Raw genomic sequence first — 21,062 nt, forward strand, 5'->3', positions numbered from 1 at the left:
TTGTCCTCAGTTTACACAGCCCTGCTTGTCCTCAGTGTACACAGCCCTGCTTGTCCTCAGTGCACACAGCCCTGCTTGTCCTCAGTGCACAGAGCCCTGCTTGTCCTCAGTGCACAGAGCCCTGCTTGTCCTCAGTGCACAGAGCCCTGCTTGTCCTCAGTGCACAGAGCCCTGCTTGTCCTCAGTGCACAGAGCCCTGCTTGTCCTCAGTGCACAGAGCCCTGCTTGTCCTCAGTGCACAGAGCCCTGCTTGTCCTCAGTGCACAGAGCCCTGCTTGTCCTCAGTGCACAGAGCCCTGCTTGTCCTCAGTGCACAGAGCCCTGCTTGTCCTCAGTTTACACAGCCCTGCTTGTCCTCAGTGTACACAGCCCTGCTTGTCCTCAGTGTACACAGCCCTGCTTGTCCTCAGTGTACACAGCCCTGCTTGTCCTCAGCGCACAGAGCCCTGCTTGTCCTCAGCGCACAGAGCCCTGCTTGTCCTCAGCGCACAGAGCCCTGCTTGTCCTCAGCGCACAGAGCCCTGCTTGTCCTCAGCGCACAGAGCCCTGCTTGTCCTCAGCGCACAGAGCCCTGCTTGTCCTCAGCGCACAGAGCCCTGCTTGTCCTCAGCGCACAGAGCCCTGCTTGTCCTCAGCGCACAGAGCCCTGCTTGTCCTCAGCGCACAGAGCCCTGCTTGTCCTCAGCGCACAGAGCCCTGCTTGTCCTCAGCGCACAGAGCCCTGCTTGTCCTCAGCGCACAGAGCCCTGCTTGTCCTCAGCGCACAGAGCCCTGCTTGTCCTCAGCGCACAGAGCCCTGCTTGTCCTCCCTCACTTCCTGTATTTGGACTCCTGATAGAGACACACAGCAATAGCTGCAGGGAAAAAAATATACACATTTTTTAACCAATGTATATTACAAATATACATATAATGTTATGTTCTACATTATATAAAAAGTTTTTGCTAATGACAGGTACATTTTTAATAGATCAAAGTATATCGATTCTAAATCTGTGATTTTTATCACTGCCACACATTTGATTCCCTTATGGAATATTTTATGGAATATTTTCTGTCAAATGTCACCCAGTGTAAGCAATCTTCTCTAGGCTAGACATTCTGGTCTGATTCCCCACTCATACTTTGTAGCAAACATCTGAGTACGAAGCCAGCATGTATAACATACATTAATGTCAGCGTGATGGCAGACCGATGATCAATCTCTAGATCGCGCTGTGCCTCGCCGAGTTTATGCTGATTATTTAGTTCACAGTTGCTGTGTTGGATAAGGTGTAACATTTAGTAATTAAACATATGAGGTCATATCAATGTGCCCAACTGGATCCCGTTATAATAGAAGGGACCAGTTCTCCTATAAAGAATGATCACTGTATATCCTGCATGTCTGCCTTGTTCACATTGAGAAGGGGCTTATGTCCCAAAACGCGTCTGTTTTAAGGCTTATGCAATGAACTGGAAGTGTTTTAAAAGACACCTGGACCTCTTGCTGATCCTTTCCTGCAGCGGTTGCTTCTTAGGACCCAGTTTTTTTCAAACTCCTACACATGGAGTATCCTTCTGATCACTGCACCTTCGGCCGAGGACTACCCTTATCTGATTACCGGGATGCTGCACAATATAACGCAGCACAGGCGAAATAGCTGTTGTGTCCAATACACAACAGCAAAAGGTGAGTAAATTACCTCACCACCCTGTGCATGTCTTCCAACCATTTTTATTAATATAATATCCAATGAGAAGCTCTGCTTTCCTTTTATTGGTTTTGAATCGCATGCACTGAATAGTACCCCGAGCAAGTGTATTCCGAAGGCTTTAATTCCCTCTGAAGACACAGAATATTCTATTATACAACTTTCCATGCAGCACGGAACTGTGCCACCAAGCATTGAGCATCGCATGTAAAAGGGGACCTTATGTTTTACTGTGACTTCTAACAACTTTAATATTTGTTTATTTATGTTCCACCAACCTACCATCATTACACTTTCACACATGTTCACTTAATGACCAGGGGTTGATTGTGTGTATGTGTTTTTTTCATTTTCCAAGGTCCATTTTCCAAAATAACTTCTTTACAGCCTAACGCCAGTATGCATATCAAATTCTGATTCATGAATGGTACACCAAGACTGTATGTTTCATAAGCGTTGTGTAGTGCCGGATGTGGACAGCCCCTTCTAGCATTATCTCTATCACTGTTTTAAGTCATATACACAATTCAATTCTATCCATTTTCCACCTCACTTGTTTCCCACAATAGACATGTAGACCATACAGGCTCAATACATCTTCTGCATTTTCCATTTATTTCGCATTCTTCTTTCTTCCTCTTTCCTTTTCTCTGAGTCATGAGTTCAATCTATTCGTAGACCTCAACACCTATATTAGAAAATATAACGCTTTGATGCCACTTTGCCATCATGGAAAAGAATAATAAAGTCAGACCTGAAAAAGTACTAGCTGCTGATTTAGAACCCATTCTAAACCAACAACTGAGGATGACGGATTTACGTCCGAAGTCAAATTTCTACTCTATGCGCCATAGGGGACAATTTATAGACACCTTCTTTTCTATGGTAACAGAATAATTCTGGAACATTAAAGGGGTACTCCAGTGGAAAACTTTTCTTTTTATCAACTGGTGCCAGAAAGTTAAACAGATTTGTAAATTACTTCTATTAAAAAATCTTGATCTTATTGGCTGCTAAATACTACAGAGGTTATTCTTTTCTTTTTGGAACACAGAGCTCTCTGCTGACATCATGAGCACAGTGCTCTCTGCTAACATCTCGGTCTATTTTAAGAACTGTCCAGAGTAGGAGAAAATCCCCATAGAAAACATATGCTGCTCTGGACAGTTCCTAAAAGGGACAGAGATGTCAGCAGAGAGCACTGTGTTCCAAAAAGAAAAGAATAACCTCTGTAGTATTCAGCAGCGAATAAGTGCTGGAAGGATCAAGATTTTTTAATAGAAGTAATTTACAAATCTGTTTAACTTTCTGGCACCAGTTGATTAAAAAAAAAAAAAAAAAAAAAAAAAAAACCTTTAACTCCAACAGTACATACAATCTAAACCACCAACAAAAAAATGTGATCAAAATATTATCAGAAAAACAAGGAAATCGTTATCTGCAGTGCCGATAAGGGGGGAGGCATAATTATACAAGATTGGTCTACTTACATCTCTGAAGCCTACTGCATCATATCAGACCACAACTATTATGCCCCCCCCCCCCCCTCACAGAAGACCCCACTAAAAACTTTCAAGAAAGTTGCATAAATCTAGTTGATCAAGCCTATAAAGGAGTCATCACAAAAAAAAGAGAAAGATTTTATTATTAATGACCGAAGATGGCCATTTTTTACCACCTCCCAAAAGTCCATAAGGACCCCCATAAACCCGCCCGAATGCCTGATAATTTCTGGCATTAAACTCTGTAACCAGTAATCTATCCCATTACGTAGATGTCATCTTGCAGGAGTATGTTATAAAGCTAAGATCGTACCTGAAGGACGAGATACTGAAAAACCACATGACTAGATCACTGTATATCCTGCATGTCTGCCTTGTTCACATTGAGAAAGGGGCTTATGTCCTGAAACGCGTCTGTTTTAAGGCTTATACTATAAACTGGAAGTTTTTTTTAAAAGACACCTGGACCTCTTGCTGATCCTTTCCTGAAGTGGTTGCGCCGTAGGACTTCTTATCAGTCTAACCTCTACAAACAGATTCTTGCAGCTGGCCAAATTCTTCCATGCGTTGCACTTTTACTTTTGGACCCTGTAAATGGCAGACAGTGATGTGATTTTTAGGTAACATATCCGTATTTATCGGCGTATAACACGCAACGAATATTTACAGTTAAATTTAAGTAAAAAAATAAATAATGTAAAATCAATGACTTGGACTAAATGCCACATCATCCCCCCAACTTTGATTTCCCCTGCACCTCAGTTTGGTCCCATCCCCCCCAGTGGCACATCATTCCCTGTGCCACAGTTACCCCTCTCATCGCCCTCTCCATGTCTAATCATCCCCCCCTCATCATTTCCCCCTGCCATAGACCACTAGCCATACAGACATTACCCCTTTAGTGCTTCATCACATCCCTCATCGTCTCCCCCTGTTTCATCATCCTCCCCATCATTCCCCCCCCTCATCGTTCCTCCTATGCCATTCTTCCCATGCCTCATCATTCTCCCTTTTCCCTGCTTTTTATAGTTTTTTTTTTTATTTTCCTTACCTGGCTGCGCTTTGACAGGCCAGGTCAGGCGGTGGGTCTTGCGGGCTGTGTAGTCAGGGAAGCAGATGAGTGACGTCCTCTGCCGGCTCCTCTGTGCGGTATCAGGGACGTCGCTTTTCATTTCCTGCAGTCGCCGCTGGTCACTATTCTAAAGTGGCCACAGCTGAGCTGCTGAACTTAAGCCGCCGGCGCTTCGGCCACTCTGACTAGTGGGGGCTGCAGGAAATGAAAAGTGACGTCACCTGCAAGACCCGCCAAAGCACAGCCAAATATGGAAAATAATAAAAAGATTTAAAAAAAAAGGGGAAAAGGAGGAATTATGAGGAAGGGGGAGGTAATTAAAATAAAAAGCAGAGCGGGGAGAAGTCTGAGCCAGAAAAAGACGCCGCTGGTCACTGATTTAAAGTGGCCACGGCCAGGCTGCTGATCCTTAACAAGCAGCCACCGCTGCGGCCACTTTAGATCAGTGACCAGCACATTTATCGGCATATAACACGCAGGCAGGCTTTTTGCCTTACATTTAAGTTTTAAAAGTGCGTGTTATACGCCGATAAATACAGTATTTTATGTAAGATTATCTGCACACTAGCATTTGGGTTAAAATAGATTTTTTTGTTGTTTTTATGTTTCTTTAGTTGTTTCTCTCTAATCCACATACAGAAGTTTATTTTGCCATGGATTTTTCAGCAGGTTAGTGGCACCTCCGCAGCCACGTGTGTTCCATGCAGATTTAGCCTCTGATCTGCTATGGGTGAAACTTCTGTTAAAATCCACAATTGGAATTCTTTGAAATCCTCTTTACAGGTCAATCTCCATGATATAGGCAGGAAAGCCCCTTCATTAGGTTTTGTTTCTTTGCAGTTTTTATTGTTTATTTGTGTAATTGCCAAATAACACTGGTCTGGCAGTCATTAATAATAGGTATTGCGGTAGTAGAATTGTTCAGCACTGTGCAGTGTTTATCCACTCAGTGCTCTTCCTCCGCTTGGAGTTGACAATCCCAGGACTGTGGGAAACTATGGTTTAGCATTGCTGTGCTATGAAAAGAAACAAATAAAAAAGCAAAATGAGTGCATACCCCACTGATGTTCTTCGATGAATTTGATTTTGATTTTGATTTGATTTGATGCTTTTAATTTTTATATTAATATAAGGGATGTTTTTTTCCCTACCCTGCAGATACTATGATTAAAAGATAGAGAGTGCAGTAACAGAGTTGTTTATAACAATGTCCTGCACTTCTGTATGTGTAGATATATACGTAGAAAAAGAATCTCCGCAGCACACAGGTTAAACGGGAAAAAAGTTTGTGATTTATTCCATAGCAAAAAGTATTTTCACAGCAAGCGAAGTTTCGACTAGGCTCCCATGGTCATTATCAAGCAGGGAGCCTAGTCGAAACGTCGCTTGCTGTGAAAACACTCTTTGCTATGGAATAAATGACAAACTTTTTTCACGTTCAACCTGTGTGCTGCGGAGCTTCTTTTTTCTATTGGACAAATGGTGGGCCACTGACCTGGGTGGGCCCCAGAAACCGCGTGCACCATCTACTATGATCCGAACAAGGTGTGCTTTTCTTCTCCTTAATAAATAAATAAATATATATATGTATATGTATGTATGTATATGTGTCTAAATATATATATATATATATATATATATATATATATATATATATATATATGTGTGTGTGTGTATATAGGTAAATGTACAGGTGTGTATAACAATGTTCTGCACTTGTGTGTGTGTGTGTGTGTGTGTATATATATATAGGTATATATATATTGGTGTGTATAATAACAATGGGGGAGATTTATCAAAACCTGTGCAAAGGGAAAGTTGCTGAGTTGCCCATAGCAACCAATCAGATCGCTTCTTTCATTTTAAACAAGGCCTCTGCAAAATGAAATAAGAAATCTGATTGGTTGCTATGGGCAACTGGGCAACTTTTTCTTTGCACAGGTTTTGATAAATCTCCCCCAATGTTCTTCTGCACTTGTGTATATATAGGTGTGTATAACAATGTTCTGCACTTGTGTGTGTGTATATATATAGGGGTATATATATATATATATATATATATATATATATACACACAAATACATATATATATACACACAGTCATGGCCGTAAATGTTGGCACCCCTGAAATTTTTCAAGAAAATGAAGTATTTCTCACAGAAAAGGATTGCAGTAACACATGTTTTGCTATACACATGTTTATTCCCTTTAGGGGAGATTTATCAAAACCTGTGCAGAGGAAAAAATGCCCAGTTGCCCATAGCAACCAATCAGATTTCTTCTTTCATTTTTAGCGAGGCCTCTGCAAAATTAAAGAAGCGATCTGATTGGTTGCTATGGGCAACTCAACAATTTTTCCTCTGCACTGGTCTTGATAAATCTCCCCCTTTGTGTGTATTGGAACTAAACCAAAAAAGGGAGGAAAAAAAGCAAATTGGACATAATGTCACACCAAACTCCAAAAATGGACTGGACAAAATTATTGGCACCCTTTAAAAATTGTGGAAAAATAAGATTGTTTCAAGCATGTGATGCTCCTTTAAACTCACCTGGGGAAAGTAACAGGTGTGGGCAATATAAAAATAACACCTGAAAGCAGATAACAAGGAGAGAAGTTCACTTAGTATTTGCATTGTGTGTCTGTGTGCGCCACACTAAGCCTGGACAACAGAAAGAGGAGAAGAGAACTGTCTGAGGACTTGAGAACCAAAATTGTGTAAAAATATTAACAATCTCAAGGTTACAAGTCCATCTCCAGAGACCTAGATTTGCCTTTGTCCACAGTGCGCAACATTATCAAGAAGTTTGCATTTCATGGCACTGTATCTAATCTCCCTCTGCGTGGACAGGAGAGAAATATTGATGAAAGGTCTCAACGCAGGATAGTCCAGGTGGTGGATAAGCAGCCCCAAACAAGTTCCAAAGATATTCAAGCTGTCCTGCAGGCTCAGGGAGCATCAGTGTCAGCCCGAACTATAAGTCGACATTTAAATGAAATTAAATGCTATGCCAGGAGGACCCCACTGCTGATACAGAGACCTAAAAAAGCAAGACTACATTTTGCCAAAATGAACTTGAGTGAGCAAAAATCCTTCTGGGAAAATGTCTTGTGGACAGATGAGACCAAGATAGAGCTTTTTGGTAAAGCAAATCATTCTATTGTTTACCGAAAAAGCAGAACACAGTTATACACACACACATATATATATATATATATATATATAATATATATACAAGTGCAGAACATTGTTATACACACACACACACACACACACACACACACACATATATATATATATATATATATATATATATATATATATATATATATAAAATGTGTGTGTATAACAATGTTCTGCACTTGTGTGTGTGTGTATATATATAGGTATGTATAACAGTGTTCTGCACTTGTGTCATGGCCGTAAATGTTGGCACCCCTGACATTTTTCAAGAAAATTAAGTATTTCTCACAGAAAAGGATTGCAGGAACACATGTTTATTCCGTTTGTGTTTATTGGAACTAAACCAAAAAAGGGAGGAAAAATGCAAATTGGACATAATGTCACACCAAACTTGTTTCAAGCATGTGATGCTCCTTTAAACTCACCTGAGGCAAGTAACAGATGTGGGCAATACAGAAGTCACACTAGAAAGCAGATAAAAAGGAGAGAAGTTCATTTAGTATTTGCATTGTGTGCCACACTAAGCATGGACAACAGAACATGTTTTGCTATACACATGTTTATTCCCTTTGTGTGTATTGGAACTAAACCTAAAAAGGGAGGAAAAAAAGCAAATTGGACATAATGTCCCATCAAACTCCAAAAATGAGCTGGACAAAATTATTGGCACCCTTAACTTAAAGGGGTTATCCAGGAAAAAACTTTTTTTATATATCAACTGGCTCCAGAAAGTTACAGATTTGTAAATTACTTCTATTCAAAAATCTTATTCCTTTCAGTACTTATGAGCTTCTGAAGTTAAGGTTGTTCTTTTCTGTCTAAGTGCTCTCTGATGACGTGTCTTGGGAACCACCCAATTTAGAAGAGGTTTGCCATGGGGATTTGCTTCTAAACTGGGCGGTTCCCGAGACAAGTTTCACCAGAGAGCACTTAGACAGAAAAGAACAACCTTAACTTCAGAAGCTCATAAGTACTGAAAGGATTAAGATTTTTTAATAGAAGTAATTCACAAATTTGTTTAACTTTCTGGAGCCAGTTGATATATAAAAAAAGTTTTTAATATTATATTATATAAACTTTAATATTTGGTTGCACACCCTTTGGAAAAAATAGCTGAAATCAGTTGCTTCCTTTAACCATCAATAAGCTTCTTACACCTCTCAGCCGGAATTTTGGAGCACTCTTACTTTGCAAACTGCTCCAGGTCTCTCTTATTAGAAGGGCGCCTTTTCCCAACGGCAATTTTAAGATTTCTCCACAGGTGTTCAATGGGACTTAGATCTTGACTCATTGCTGCCACTTCAGAACTCTCCAGCGCTTTGTTGCCATCCATTTCTGGGTGCTTTTCGATGTATATTTGGGGTCATTGTCCTGCTGGAAGACCCAAGTTCTCGGTCGCAAACCCATCTTTCTGACACTGGGCTGTACAGTGCAACCCAAAATCCGTTGATAATCCTCAGATTTCATGATGCCTTGCACACATTCAAGGCACCTAGTGCCAGAGGCAGCAAAACAACCCCAAAACATCATTGAATCTCCACCATATTTCACTGTAGGTACTGTGTTCTTTTCTTTGTATGTCTCATTCCATTTTCGGTAAACAGTAGAATGATGTGCTTCACCAAAAAGCTCTATCTTGGTCTCATCTGTCCACAAGACGTTTTCCCAGAAGGATTTTGGCTTACTCAAGTTCATTTTGGCAAAATGTAGTCTTTCTTTTTTATGTCTCTGTGCCACTGAAGTCCCTCCAGCTGTTGCAAGGGAAAACCAAGTATATTGCTATATCCCAAGTGCTAGTTGAGGTGGTGCCGAGTCTTTCTCTATAGATTTGTAAGTTACTTCTATTTAAAAATCTTAACCCTTCCAGTACTTATCAGCTGCTGTATGTTCCAGAGGAAGTTCTTTTCTTTTTGAATTTCCTTTCTGTCTGACCACAGTGCTGTCTGCTGACACATCTGTCCATTTTAGCAACAGTGCAGAGTAGGAGCAAATCCCAATAGCAAACCTATCCTGCTCTGGACAGTTCCTAAAATGGACAGAAGTGTCAGCATAGAACACTGTGGTCAGACAGAAAGGAAATTCAAAAAGAAAAGAACTTCCTGTGGAGCATATAGCAGGTGATAAGTACTGGAAGGTTTAAGATTTTTAAATAAAAGTAATTTACAAATTGGTTTACCTTTCTGGCACGAGTTGATTTAAAAGAAAATGTTTTCCAGGGGAGTACCCCTTTAATGTCGACGGATAGTTCTCGCTGACACTGATGCTCCCTGAGCCTGCAGGACAGCATGAATATCTTTGGAACTTGTTTGTGGCTGCTTATCCACCATCCGGACTATCCTGTGTTGACACCTTTCATCAATTTTTTTCTCTTCCGTCCACGCCCAGGGAGATTAGCTACAGTGCCATGGGTTGCAAACTTCTTGATTATATTGTGCACTGTGGACAAAGGCAAATCTATATCACTGGAGATGGACTTGCAACCTTGAGATTGTTTATATTTTTCCTCATTTTTGGTACTCAAGTCCTCAGACAGTTCTCTTCTCCTCTTTCTGTTGTCCATGCTTAGTGTGGCACACAATGCAAATACTAAATGAACTTCTCTCCTTTTTATCTGCTTTCTAGTGTGACTTCTGTATTGCCCACATCTGTTACTTGCCTCAGGTGAGTTTAAAGGAGCATCACATGCTTGAAACAAGTTTGGTGTGACATTATGTCCAATTTGCATTTTTTCCTCCCTTTTTTGGTTTAGTTCCAATAATCACAAACGGAATAAAAATGTGTTACTGCAATCCTTTTCTGTGAGAAATACTTCATTTTCTTGAAAAATGTCAGGGGTGCCAACATTTACGGCCATGACTGTAGGTGTGCAATATTCTGCACTTGTGTGTTTGTGTGTGTGTGTGTATATACATATATATATATGTGTGTGTGTATAACAATGTTTTGCACTTGTGTATATATATAGGGGTATATATATATATATATATATATATATATATATATATATAGTGTGTGTGTGTGTGTGTGTGTGTGTGTGTGTGTGTGTGTATGTATATAACAATGTTCTGCACTTGTTTAAGATAAAGTGGGCAATTTATCATTCTGTGTAAATAGAGCTATTCTTCACACTGTTTGCCTGTGCGTATGTCAAGTGTACTTCCCCCAAATTTATCAGAAAGGGGCACATTCTTCATAGCTAAATAGCTTAGATCTAAGCAAGTTTCAAAATGTGGTCTGGCTGGAGTGAGATTGCACAAAAATGTATGGCCATTTTAAATTGTTGCAAATTATAAATTTGCTCCCAGAATTTCCACAACAGAAACATACAAATAATCTTAACTCCTTTATACTAAGTCCAGCTTCTAACCAGCTTTAATGAGTCAATATAGGAATGTAGAAGAAGCTCAAATGTTACTAGAAGTATCCCAAATGTTAGCAGTATAATAGAATAAGCTTCCGTTTAATCCAGAATTCTGCTGCACTGTACGCAGAGTGGAATGTTTCTGCCTCGGAAATCCTGAATCCGCTATTCGCAGAAATAATAGTCAAATCTATTCTTTTTGCGGATTCCGCTCAGAAATGCATTGCCATCTATGAGACTGCACATTCCCAAGCGGGTCTAGCGCCTGCCGTAACATTCAAATGTGTGTAATGTTCGCCTGGAAAATAATCTTTAAATTCCGGGCAGACATTCCACAAGTTTCGGCCATGTGAACATTGCTCAAAAGTCACTCCACTCATTGTGCACATTTTTGCAACAATTTTATGCAAAAAAACAATGGTAAAACCAATGATAAATTCCCCTCAGAGACTTTCATGTCAACCAGGGACTGTACTGAAACATCCCCTTTGGAAAAGAGATGGTTTTCAGCAGCTATGTCTGCGGAAGCTGCAGTAGAACATAGTGCAGAAGCTGCGGTCAGTACAGGAACGCCATCCTCGGTTAACTTTTTCCCCACTACACTAATGCCATCCACAGTACCCTGTATAAAGACAAGTATTCTTCCCTCTTTCACATAGTGACTGACTGCTCACATGTACGTTCCTCTTTAACTGCAATAGCTGCATAGGTGGTACTCATCTGTATATACCTCTGATGTCAGTAAATGCTGTAAATATATATATATATATATATATATATATATACACATACATACAGTCATGGCCGTAAAATGTTGGCACCCCTGTAAGAAAATGAAATATTTTTCACAGAAAAGGACTGCAGTAACACATGTTTTGTTATACACATTTTTATTCCCTTTGTGTGCATTAGAACTAAACCAAAAAAGGAGGAAAAAAAGCTAATTGGACATAATGTCACACCAAACTCCAAAATTGGGCTGGACAAAATTATTGGCACCCTTTCAAAATTGTGGATAAATAAGATTGTTTCAAGCATGTGATGCTCCTTTAAACTCACCTGAGGCAAGTAACAGGTGTGGGAAATATAAAAATTACACCTGAAAGCAGATTAAAAGGAGAGAAGTTCACTTAGTCTTTGCATTGTGTGTCTGTATGCCACACTTATCAAGAAGTTTGCAACTCATGGCACTGTAGCTAATCTCTCTGGGCGTGGACGGAAGAGAACAATTGATGAAAGGTGTCAATGCAGGATAGTCCGGACGGTGGATAAGCAGCCCCAAACAAGTTCCAAAGATATTCAAGCTGTCCTGAAGGCTCAGGGAGCATCAGTGTCAGTGCGAACTATCCGTCGACATTTAAAAGAAATGAAACACTATGGCAGAAGACCCAGGAGGACCCCACTGCTGACACAGGGACATAAAAAAGCTAAACTGCATTTTGCCAAAATGAACTTGAGTAAGCCAAAATCTTTCTGGGAAAACATCTTGTGGACAGATGAGACCGAGATAGAACTTTTTGGTAAAGCACATCATTCAACTGTTTACCGAAAACGGAATGAGGCCTACAAAGAAAAGAACACAGTACCTACAGTGAAATATGGTGGAGGGTCAATGATTTTTTGGGGGTTGTTTTACTTCCTCTTGCACTGGGTGCCTTGAATGTGTGCAAGGCATCATGAAATCTGAGGATTACCAACAGATTTTGGGTCGCACTGTACAGCCCAGTGTCTGAAAGCTGGGTTTGCGTCCGAGATCGTAGGTCTTCCAGCAGGACAATGACCCCAAACATACATCAAAAAGCACCCAGAAATGGATGGCAACAAAGCGCTGGAGAGTTCTGAAGTGGCCGGCAAGGAGTCCAAATCTAAATCCCATTGAACACCTGTGGAGAGATCTTAAAATTGCTGTTGGGAAAAGGCGCCTTCCAATAAGAGAGACCTGGAGCAGTTTGCAAAGGAAGAGTGGTCCAACATTCCGGCTGAGAGGTGTAAAAAGCTTATTGATTATTGATGGTTATAGGAAGCGAATGATTTCAGTTATTTTTTCCAAAGGGTGTGCAACAAAATATTAAGTTAAAGGGGTACTCCGGTGCTTACACATCATATCCCCTATCCAAAGGATAGGGGATAAGATGCCTGATCCCGGGAGTCCCGCAGCTGGGGACGCCCGTGATCATGCGCGTGGCACCCCGTTTGTAATCAGTCCCCGGAGCGTGTTGGCTCCGGGTCTGATTACGGTCGACCGCAGGGCCGGCGGCGCGTGACGTCACGCCTTCGCCACCGTGTGACGTCACGATCTGCCCCTCAATGCAAGCCTACGGGAGGGGGTGTGACAGCTATCACGCCCCTCCCATAGGCTTGCATTGAGGGGCGGAGCGTGACGTCACACGGAGGCATGACGTCACACGCGCCGCCGGCCCTGCGGTCGACCGTAATCAGACCCGGAGCCAACACGCTCTGGGGACTGATTACAAACGGGGTGCCACGCGCATGATCACGGGCGTCCCCAGCTGCGGGACTCCCGCAATCAGGCATCTTATCCCCTATCCTTTGGATAGGGGATAAGATGCCTAAGCACCGGAGTACCCCTTTAAGGGTGCCAATAATTTTGTCCACCCCAGTTTTGGAGTTTGGTGTGACATTATGTCCAATTTGCTCTTTTTCTCCCTTTTTTGGTTTAGTTCCAATACACACAAAGGGAATAAATGTGTATAGCAAAACATGTTACTGCAATCCCTTTTCTGTGAGAAATACTTAATTTTCGAGAAAAATGTCAGGGGTGCCAACATTTACGGCAATGACTGTGTGTGTGTGTGTGTGTGTGTGTGTATATATATATATATATATATGTGTGTGTGTTTGTATGCGTGTAGAATATTCTGTAACAATGATGAATAGACCTGACATGCTCAGGGTCTTCCAAGGGTTTAGACTTTGCACTATTATGAGTAGATACAGTTCTGTCTTTACGTAGCATACAGTTTCAGTTTTGTCGCTGCCGCAGTGTCACACACCAGCCGGGAAGCATGTTTTCTGCATAGTGTTACAGGACTCTACTCTTCTTTAGTGTTTTATACTGTTTATTATGGTTTTTATCACCCCAGTGGCTAAAAATAAGGAATTTATTGCAAAACTTAAAGATGGCATTGTGCCCTGAACTCCCTGCACTTTATGAAGGAAAGCACTTAGAAGATGTAAAACATAACAAATAATTGAACATTGTCTCCAGGGACCTCGGCAGGATTGACTGAACCCCATTCTTGCTGGTTGTAACATATAATTATCACGTTTCATTATTTACCTCCCTTCTAGGTATTCTATTGTTGAGAGGTAAATTCAATCCCTCGGAGATGACAAATTTAGTGCATGTATGGGATTAATGCTCGCCGAGGATGAATTGTGGCTTGGACCGCTGCCTCTTGTCGGTGGAGAAATGCAGTAATCTCTGTAAAAATGCACAGCTTGTCGGATCTTGTTGCTGGATGAAAATATCTAGTATGTTTAATGATTCGCTCATCCTGAGCCAGTGCCAGAACTTTGTTCTAAGTCTTAAACCGTTCATCCTCTCTGGTTACATTATTGCTACCACTGCGGTCTGCTATTGTCTATGGCCACTTAGTACATTGGGGTTCGATTTGATAGATGGAAAAGTGCTTATTGGTATCAGTTAGGTTATGTTCCCACAACAACATTTTTTTTGCCATGGAAATGCTGATTCTGCCGAAAGAATGGAAATGTCAGATCTTTCGACAGAATCTGCACGGAAATGTCTTTTTAGACCGCACATCTGCGAGTAGTCCTAGTGTCGGCAGATACTGCAACCACCAGTTGTCTGCGAGATTTCCGGGTGGACATTCCGCCATGCGAACATACCTTAAGACACACTGAGAATCTCTGGGCGGAAAATTCTGGATAGAGATTCCGAGGGCGGCCAGCGCTAGGACTGCGCTGACATTGCCGTCTCCATAGACAACAATGTCTACGGAACACATTCGACCAGAAGAATGAACAAGTTCGTACTTCTGGCGGCAGAATTTCAGCAACAGGACCACTGCCACTAAATTCCGTATTGTGCCAATGTGGACAACTGTGCAGCGGATATTCCGTAGTGTGTACCGGGGCTAAATATGGGTTTTCTGGGCTTTTTTTTTTTTTTTTTTTTTTTTTATATAAATGGCCTATTATCAATATCTGATTTGTGGGGGTACAACACCAGGTACCCCCACCAAAAGGCTGTTTACCGGAGCTGCAGTGCCTGCATGTATAGATGTGGAAGCAGACAGCTCTGTACATAGTGTAGTGTTTTTCAAACAGTGTGTCACTGGCTGTTGCAAAACTACAACTCCCAGCATGGCCGGACAGCCTTCGGCTGTCCGGCCATGCTGGGAGTTATAGTTTTGCAACAGCTGGTGGCCCGATATTTGAAAAACACTGCACAACACAGTATACACAGTATATGGAGCTTTCTCCCTCTGGCTTTGTTCTCATAATATGCCGGGGCATTGGCTCTGGCAAGCAGCCAATCGGCAGGGGTGCTGGTAGTTGGGCCATACCATTTAGATATTGGTAACCTGTCATGTGTCTAATATTTTTCATGATGTAAACTATTTGCAATACTGTACAAACTTGCCCATTCAGCATTATTGCCCTGGTAAATTTTTGAGAGGGAAAAAAAACAACCCAAAACGTGTTAATTCCGAATTCTGTCAAATGTCAGACAGCTGCGTACTATAAGGCCCACATTACTTCACCGAGCAGACATGACTACAGCTTCAATAACAAAGAAAAGTGCTCTCTGCTTTCTACTCACACACGTACATATACCAGATCTGTGTTGATAGGGTTCACCGGCTAAACAGAAGTTGGGTCAGTTGATAAAGAATACACTGAATGTATGCATCTGAATGCGTACATAGCTCAGAAATGGATGGTTTGCTTTTCTTTTGCATTTTGTCTTTAGGTGGGTAGGTGGATTTATGGTTATATAGCATGTGATTTTCTGTACTATATGAAGGAGAGAGAAGAGGGATATCCCATGTTCTAAAAACATGGTTATCGCTAGGGATGTCCCGATACTGGACATTTGCACAAGTACTCGTGCAAATGTTCCCAATACCTAATCTGATACCTGCCGACGGGACCCTTGCCGGCAGGTATCATGGAGGTGCGGTAGACCTTCCGAAACGCTCTGTGCGGATTAAAAAGTGGCCGGTTTTATACAGCTGTCTGAGCCGCCCATTCTCTAATCTGTTTGCTAGCCCACGACTCTTGTCCCGGAACCCCTGGCAAGCTAGCGCTCCCAATATAGGCTGCAGCTTCAGGCTGCAGCCTGCGTCAGGAGCGGCATCTGACCTCTGCCCTGGCACAGGCTAAGTGACATCACTCACCAGAGCAGAGGACAGTATGCAGGAGATGACTCTCAGCAGTCCGACTCTCACTGATCAGCATGTTATCCCCCAGTTTTGTTTTACTTTTGTTGTTTATTATATAATTCAAAATAACTGAAAACACCCTCTTTTTTTCCCTTAAAAAAAACATGTCACATGACATTTAAAAAAATTTATGGGTGATTGGTATCAGCGATTACTCAAAAAAGTAGTTGTACTCATACTTGGTCTTAAAAAAAAATGGTATCAGGACATTCCTAGTTATCACACAAGAAATGAACGCATACTGTACATGATGCAAAAACTATCCGCCCTTTGGGCTGGTGGCATATTTTTGTTAAATTTGTATCTATTAGTGCCAAATATAACAAAAAAAAAAAAAAAAAATACAATTTGAATGGAGATGCAGTCCAGATGACGGGTGCCATGAGTTGAGTTGGATGTTAGAGCGTAGACTCTGCTAGTACTGAGTTTGTACAATAAATAAGTAATAAAAAATTGTTGTTGTGCGGGCAAAGGGGGTTTTTAGTTCAAAGAAATGGAATCCTTAGTAGCAGTAATGACAGTGCCACACAGCGGGGAGATGGATGTGCAGTGATGGTTGTGACATACAGAGAGAAGATAAGGGAACAGTAATGACTGTGACACATGGGGGAGATGAGGGGACATTAATGACTGCGACACACGGGGGAGATGAGGGAACAGTAATGACTGTGACGAACAGGGGGAGATGAGGGGATAGTCATTACTGCGTCGCTTTGAGAGACGCGATTCATCCAAGATTCTTAACAAATTTGTCAAGCCCTTATATATGAACTGACTTTGGAGAAATGCTTGTTATGCTATCATTTTGCACTTTACATACATACAGTGGGGGCAAAAAAGTATTTAGTTAGTCACCAATTGTGTAAGTTCCCCCACTTAAAAAGAGAGAGGCCTGTAATTTTCATCAACTATGAGAGACATAATGAAAAAAAAAAATCTATAAAAGAACAGTCTGATTTTTAAAGAATTTATTTACAAATTATGGTGGAAAAGAAGTATTTGGTCACCTACAAAAAAGCAAGATTTCTGTCCCTCACAGACCTGTAACTTCTTCTATTAGAGTCTCCTCTGTCCTACACTAGTTACCTGTATTAATGGCACCTGTTTGAACTTATCAGTATAAACGACACCTGTGCACAAACTCAGTCACACTCCAAACTCCACTATGGCCAAGACCAAAGAGCTGTCGAAGGACACCAGAAACAAAATTGTAGACCTGCACCAGGCTGGGAAGACTGAATCTGTAATAGGCAAGCAGCTTGGTGTGAAGAAATCAACTGTGGGAGCAATTGTTAAATAATGGAAGACATACAAGACCTCTGATAATCTTCCTCAATCTGGGGCTCCATGCAATATTTCACCCCGTGAACTCAAAATGATCACAAGAGCGGTGAGCAAAATCCCAGGACCACAAGGGGGGGACCTAGTAAATGACCTGCAAAAAGTTGGGATCCAAGTTACAAAGAGGCTACCATCAGTAACGCACTACGCCACCAAGGACTCAAATCATGTAGTGCCAGCCAGATGTGTCCTCCTGCTTAAGCCAGTACATGTCCAGGCCCATCTGAAGTTTGCTAGAGAGCATTTGGATGATCCAGAAGAGTATTGGGAGAATGTCATATGGTCAGATGAAACCAAAGTAGAACTTTAAGGTAAAAACTCAACTCTTTGTGTTTGGAGGATAAAGAATGCTGAGTTGCATCCAAAGAACACCATACCTACTGTGAAGCATGGGGGTGGAAACATCATGCTTTGAGGCAGTTTTCTGCTAAGGGACAATGACGACTGATCCGTGTAAAGGAAAGACTGAATGGGGCCATGTATTGCAAGATTTTGAGTGAAAACCTCCTTCCATCAGCAAGGGCATTGAAGAGCAAACATGGCTGTGTCTTTCAGCATGACAATGATCCCAAACACACCACCCAGGCAACAAAGGAGTGGCTTCATAAGAAGCATTTCCAGGTCCTGGAGTAGCCTAGCCATATTAAACCTTTGGAGGGAGTTGAAAGTCCGTGTTTCTCAGTGACAGCCCCAAAATATCACTGCTCTAGAGGAGATCTGCATGGAGGAATGGGCCAAAATACCAGCAACAGTGTGTGAAAACGGTCATTGCCAACAAAGTGTATATAACAAAATATTGAGTGGAATTTTTATTGGCCAAATTCTTATTTTCCACCATCATTTACAAATAAATTCTATAAAAATCAGACATTCTCATTATGTCTCTCATAGTTGAGGTATACCAGTGATCAAAATTACAGGCCTTTCTCTTTAAGTGGGAGAACTTGCACAATTGGTGGCTGACTAAATAATTTTTTGCCCCACTGTGTATTTGTGTGTGTGTGTGTGTATGTATGTATGTATATATATATATATATATATATATATATATATATATATATATATATATATATACATATATATATATATATATATATATATATATATTATATATATATATATACATACTGATCCTGTAGGCATTCTAATATGTTACGTCAAGGATCAACTTTATACATGCATTTCCTTGTATTTGTATTTTTATACAAGCATTTAAAGTAATCTTGGTTTCATACTTTATTTTTGTAATCAGATAATTGTATGGATTTGTGATTATTTAAAATGTGCACAATGCAAGGGCCCTGAAGTATAGCATTATATCTCTAACATCCAACTCAAGACACACAACCCGTCATCCGTACTGCACTTTTTATTTGCCCTGCATCTCCATTCACATCTTATTTTACTTTTAGTTTTGCCACTTATAAGTAGATACTTATTTTACAAAAATATAACACCAAAGGACTGATTCTCCTGCATAAACTCTATGGCTATAGAATTTTCTCAGTAAACTGGACTAGATAATATTCACTTCAGTGACCTGCACCCCCCCATTTTTTATATATACCATACAGTAGCATCAATTATATGTGCAAAAACTATATGTGTAACATATTGGGTCTGGTACAAAGTTACTTTGTTTACTCCAGTTATTTTATAAACATTTGGGTGGCTTTTCTTTTTTCTTTTCAGAGAAAAGACATTCGTCAGTAGATGTCCTCAAGAGAATAAGATACCCACCCACTATGCTTGCTGCAACCAGACTTTCTGCCATGCTGAATGGGAGTGATGAGGTGTATGTCAACTCCATGGTTATAGATGAAGTAAGTCATAGTAAAGGACTTTTCCATCCATTAACACCTCTTATTTATCAACAGGATAGGGAATAAGTGTATGATCATGTGGGGTCCGACCATATAGAGAACAGGGTTTTGCTTTTCCTGTCAGGATACAGCAGTGGACAGGTGCTTGCATTGTCCCTCAATTCTTTGTTTATGGGAAGTGCTGGGGATAGCAGTGTACAGTGCTCTTCTATCGCTAGCAGTTCCCATAGAGAATGAATAGGGCAGCAGTGTGCTCACCCTACTTCCACTCCATTGTGAAGGATAAGGGATTAGTGTTAATAGTTGGACAGGCCCTTTTAGTAATTCTTGTGTAAATTCAGTTTTTCTGGCCAGGTTACATATTACCCTTAGGTGTACCTAACTGGAAAGTCATAAATGACTAAATCAATATGTATCTTTGCTTTAGGTCAATGATTCAGATGTCGGCTTCATGCACTCGGATGTTTCGTATAATGACCAGTCTGACTCCACGCCAACATCGGAGAGCTCTCTAAGGGATCCCAATCTATCAGCCTGTGCAACCCCGGAGATGGTGAGCGAGGACTCCTCTGCCTACAGCTTCCCATCAAGACACTCCTTACCTGGGGGACCTAACCGGTTATGCCGGACGTTGGGGTATGGCACAGAAAGGGATGCAGCTTATTCAAGTGTAAAGAAAAGAAGGTAAGAATACTGAACACCATATTAGCAGATTTTTATTAAGATGATGAGCAGGTAAATGATACGAGGCCGATGCAGTGTAATGTTCTGCAGAGCTGCTTGTTCTTCTTCGGGGAACTGCAGTCATGATGATGGTGACCGCAGATGGATTTGCATCGACCGGTCATGAATCACACATGATGAGCACCCTGGGCTTATGATAAAGCATCTTAGGCCATTGAATGAATATTAAATGTTACAGGACACACTCATTCTTATTTTAAGGGTGTGTGCCGAAACCTATCATTCGGTAGCTTTGTAAAAGTGAATAATAATTTAAAGTTCATCCAACAAAATGATTAAAATCCCTGTATATCTACTTTAGTAGTGAGGCTGGAGCTGTTAATAGTCTTTCCTTTGAATTTTACGTCCTTATTATAAAGACCCCTTGACATTATGCAAATAATAAAGTTACCCTCCAGCCCCACCTTAAAATTCACCAAGTATTACATAGCGAAAAACATGTAATCCCCTATCCTGCTGCTGTGAACCCCAGCGATCTCCGGGCCAGCAGCAGCATCCGGAACACGGAAGCTTGGAGCTTCTGTGTTCATGTCGTAGCCGTCACGCCTCCTCCCATAGACATAAATGGAGGCATAATGTGGTGGTGCACCATCTTGCTGGAAAAACTCAGGGAACGTGCCAGCTTCAGTGCATAAAGAGGGAAACACATCATCATGTAGGCCACTGGATATGCAAAATTGCTACATGATGATGTGTTTCCCTCTTTATGCACTGAAGCTGCACGTTCCCTGAGTTTTTCCAGCAAGATGGTGCCTCACCACATTATGGGTGTCAGGTCCGAGCATTCCTAGATGAACAGTTTCCTGGAAAGTGGATTGGTCGTCGTGGGCCAATTGAATGGCCCCCAAGGTCTCCCGATATGACCCCCTTAGACTTTTATCTTTGGGGTCATCTGAAGGCAATTATCTATG

General features: G+C 41.2%; 1 protein-coding gene across 5 annotated transcripts in view; it reads left to right on the plus strand.

Annotated features, from left to right (window-relative positions):
- Positions 1–21,062, plus strand: part of ARHGEF28 (Rho guanine nucleotide exchange factor 28) — a 270,524-nt gene that overhangs the window by 155,947 nt on the left and 93,515 nt on the right. For all 5 annotated transcript variants that reach the window (XM_056539915.1, XM_056539902.1, XM_056539924.1 and 2 more), the window contains exons 8-9: positions 19,277–19,407; positions 19,835–20,091. In XM_056539915.1, coding sequence (XP_056395890.1) covers positions 19,277–19,407; positions 19,835–20,091 — 388 coding nt within the window. The remainder of the gene's footprint in view (positions 1–19,276; positions 19,408–19,834; positions 20,092–21,062) is intronic.

This window comes from Hyla sarda, chromosome 1, assembly GCF_029499605.1.
Source record: "Hyla sarda isolate aHylSar1 chromosome 1, aHylSar1.hap1, whole genome shotgun sequence".
Classification (NCBI taxonomy): Eukaryota; Metazoa; Chordata; class Amphibia; order Anura; family Hylidae; genus Hyla; species Hyla sarda.